This window comes from Morone saxatilis, unplaced genomic scaffold, assembly GCF_004916995.1.
Source record: "Morone saxatilis isolate NCDOM2014 unplaced genomic scaffold, NCSU_SB_2.0 Contig18, whole genome shotgun sequence".
NCBI classification, from domain to species: Eukaryota; Metazoa; Chordata; class Actinopteri; family Moronidae; genus Morone; species Morone saxatilis.
The window spans coordinates 107,197-108,636 of record NW_023339740.1 but is presented as its reverse complement, the minus strand read 5'-3'; the positions used below and the strand labels follow the sequence as shown (position 1 = coordinate 108,636).

At 41.6% G+C, this 1,440-nt stretch overlaps 1 protein-coding gene across 1 annotated transcript in view; it reads left to right on the top strand.

The window, feature by feature from the left end:
* plxnb1b (plexin b1b) overlaps nucleotides 1–1,440 on the top strand; it is a 75,143-nt gene that overhangs the window by 68,700 nt on the left and 5,003 nt on the right. Inside the window, exons 28-29 of the mRNA XM_035661646.1 lie at nucleotides 928–1,074; nucleotides 1,201–1,366. Coding sequence (XP_035517539.1) covers nucleotides 928–1,074; nucleotides 1,201–1,366 — 313 coding nt within the window. The remainder of the gene's footprint in view (nucleotides 1–927; nucleotides 1,075–1,200; nucleotides 1,367–1,440) is intronic.

Sequence of the window (1,440 nt, the reverse complement as noted above, 5' to 3'; positions counted from 1 at the left end):
ACAAACCAAACACTGGTTCTAGATCGGACCATTAACATTTTACACACGTTCAGTCAAGCCAGAAATAAAGGACCTCATTTTAATATCTTGTCAGATTAATAGAGTCATAATTGAACAGTGCCTGGCAGACTAGGTAATCAATATCAATAATATCTGATAATACATCAGTCACTTGACTCTCTGAAAGGATGTTATAACATATTAGCATGTTAGCATATTGGACTTAATCTTTAACTGACAGCATCTCAGAGTTAATGAATAGTAAGTCTGATGTAACTATGATATTAAAGGCATATTACACCACACTCTTCCACTCCATATTCTGTCCACACTTTAATAAATCTATTTATGGAATGTGTGGAACCCAGTTATGAGTCCCTATAAGCCCAGTTTCTGTTCTGCATCTATTGATGATTATAAGACGAAAGGCAGATTCAGAGGTTGGGATATAATGACAGTGAGTGATTCCAAGGTCCTCCATTCGTTCACAAGGCTTTGTGTCATTGTTAATAAAAATAATAAAATGTAATACATCCCTTGAGTAACTTTCCTGTGTAACTTTTAAACAGCAGATGAATGTGCAGTCCAAAGGTCAAAATACTGACATCTGTGAAGTGCCAAGGGAGCGTCTCATCCCAAATGTTCCCATGCAGACTGAACGGCATTATAAAAACAGGCTTTTTTTTATTGCCATTTCCTCTGCTACTGCCTTAAGTAAATAGCTTTTTAGTGAAAATATGCTTTTATGGATAGAGTTAGATTTTGTAGAATACAAACTTTTCAGCCTCTTTGGCACAAAGTCACTGATTAAAAGGAGTTTAAAGAATGTCCTTGTCTGTGTGTCTGTGTCATTTGAGCTCTTCGTTCTCCCCTGGAGAGTGTGTTAGTCCAGTACTAATTGACTTCAGTTTGTGTGTGTTTGTGCAGGACTCAGCGGGGGAGTCTCTCTACATGCTGTTCAGGGCCATAAAGCACCAGGTAGATAAAGGACCGGTGGACGCTGTGACCGGCAAGGCCAAGTACACCCTCAATGACAACCGCCTCCTGCGAGAGGACGTGGAGTACAAGACCCTGGTGAGGAGACCTCTGACTTTAAACTGAATGGTTGCCTGCATCTAATTAAGGAGACCTCTGCCATGACCTCCAGGAAGTTGTTTTAAAAAAACCCCTCTTTCATTCCCTCCTCTTCTTCTTCTGCAGACTCTGAATGTTTTGGTGCAGGGTGGAGGGGTGAACGAGACCCAGCCACTGCCTTCTAAAGTACTGGACTGTGACACCATCACACAGGTAAAAGAGAAGCTGCTGGATCAGGTGTACAAGGGCACCTCCTTCTCCCACCGCCCCCACGCCGACTCACTAGACCTGGGTGAGAACCTGCATACGCCACACAACAATTCAATTCAATTCAATTCAATCTTATTTGTATAGCGCCAATTCATA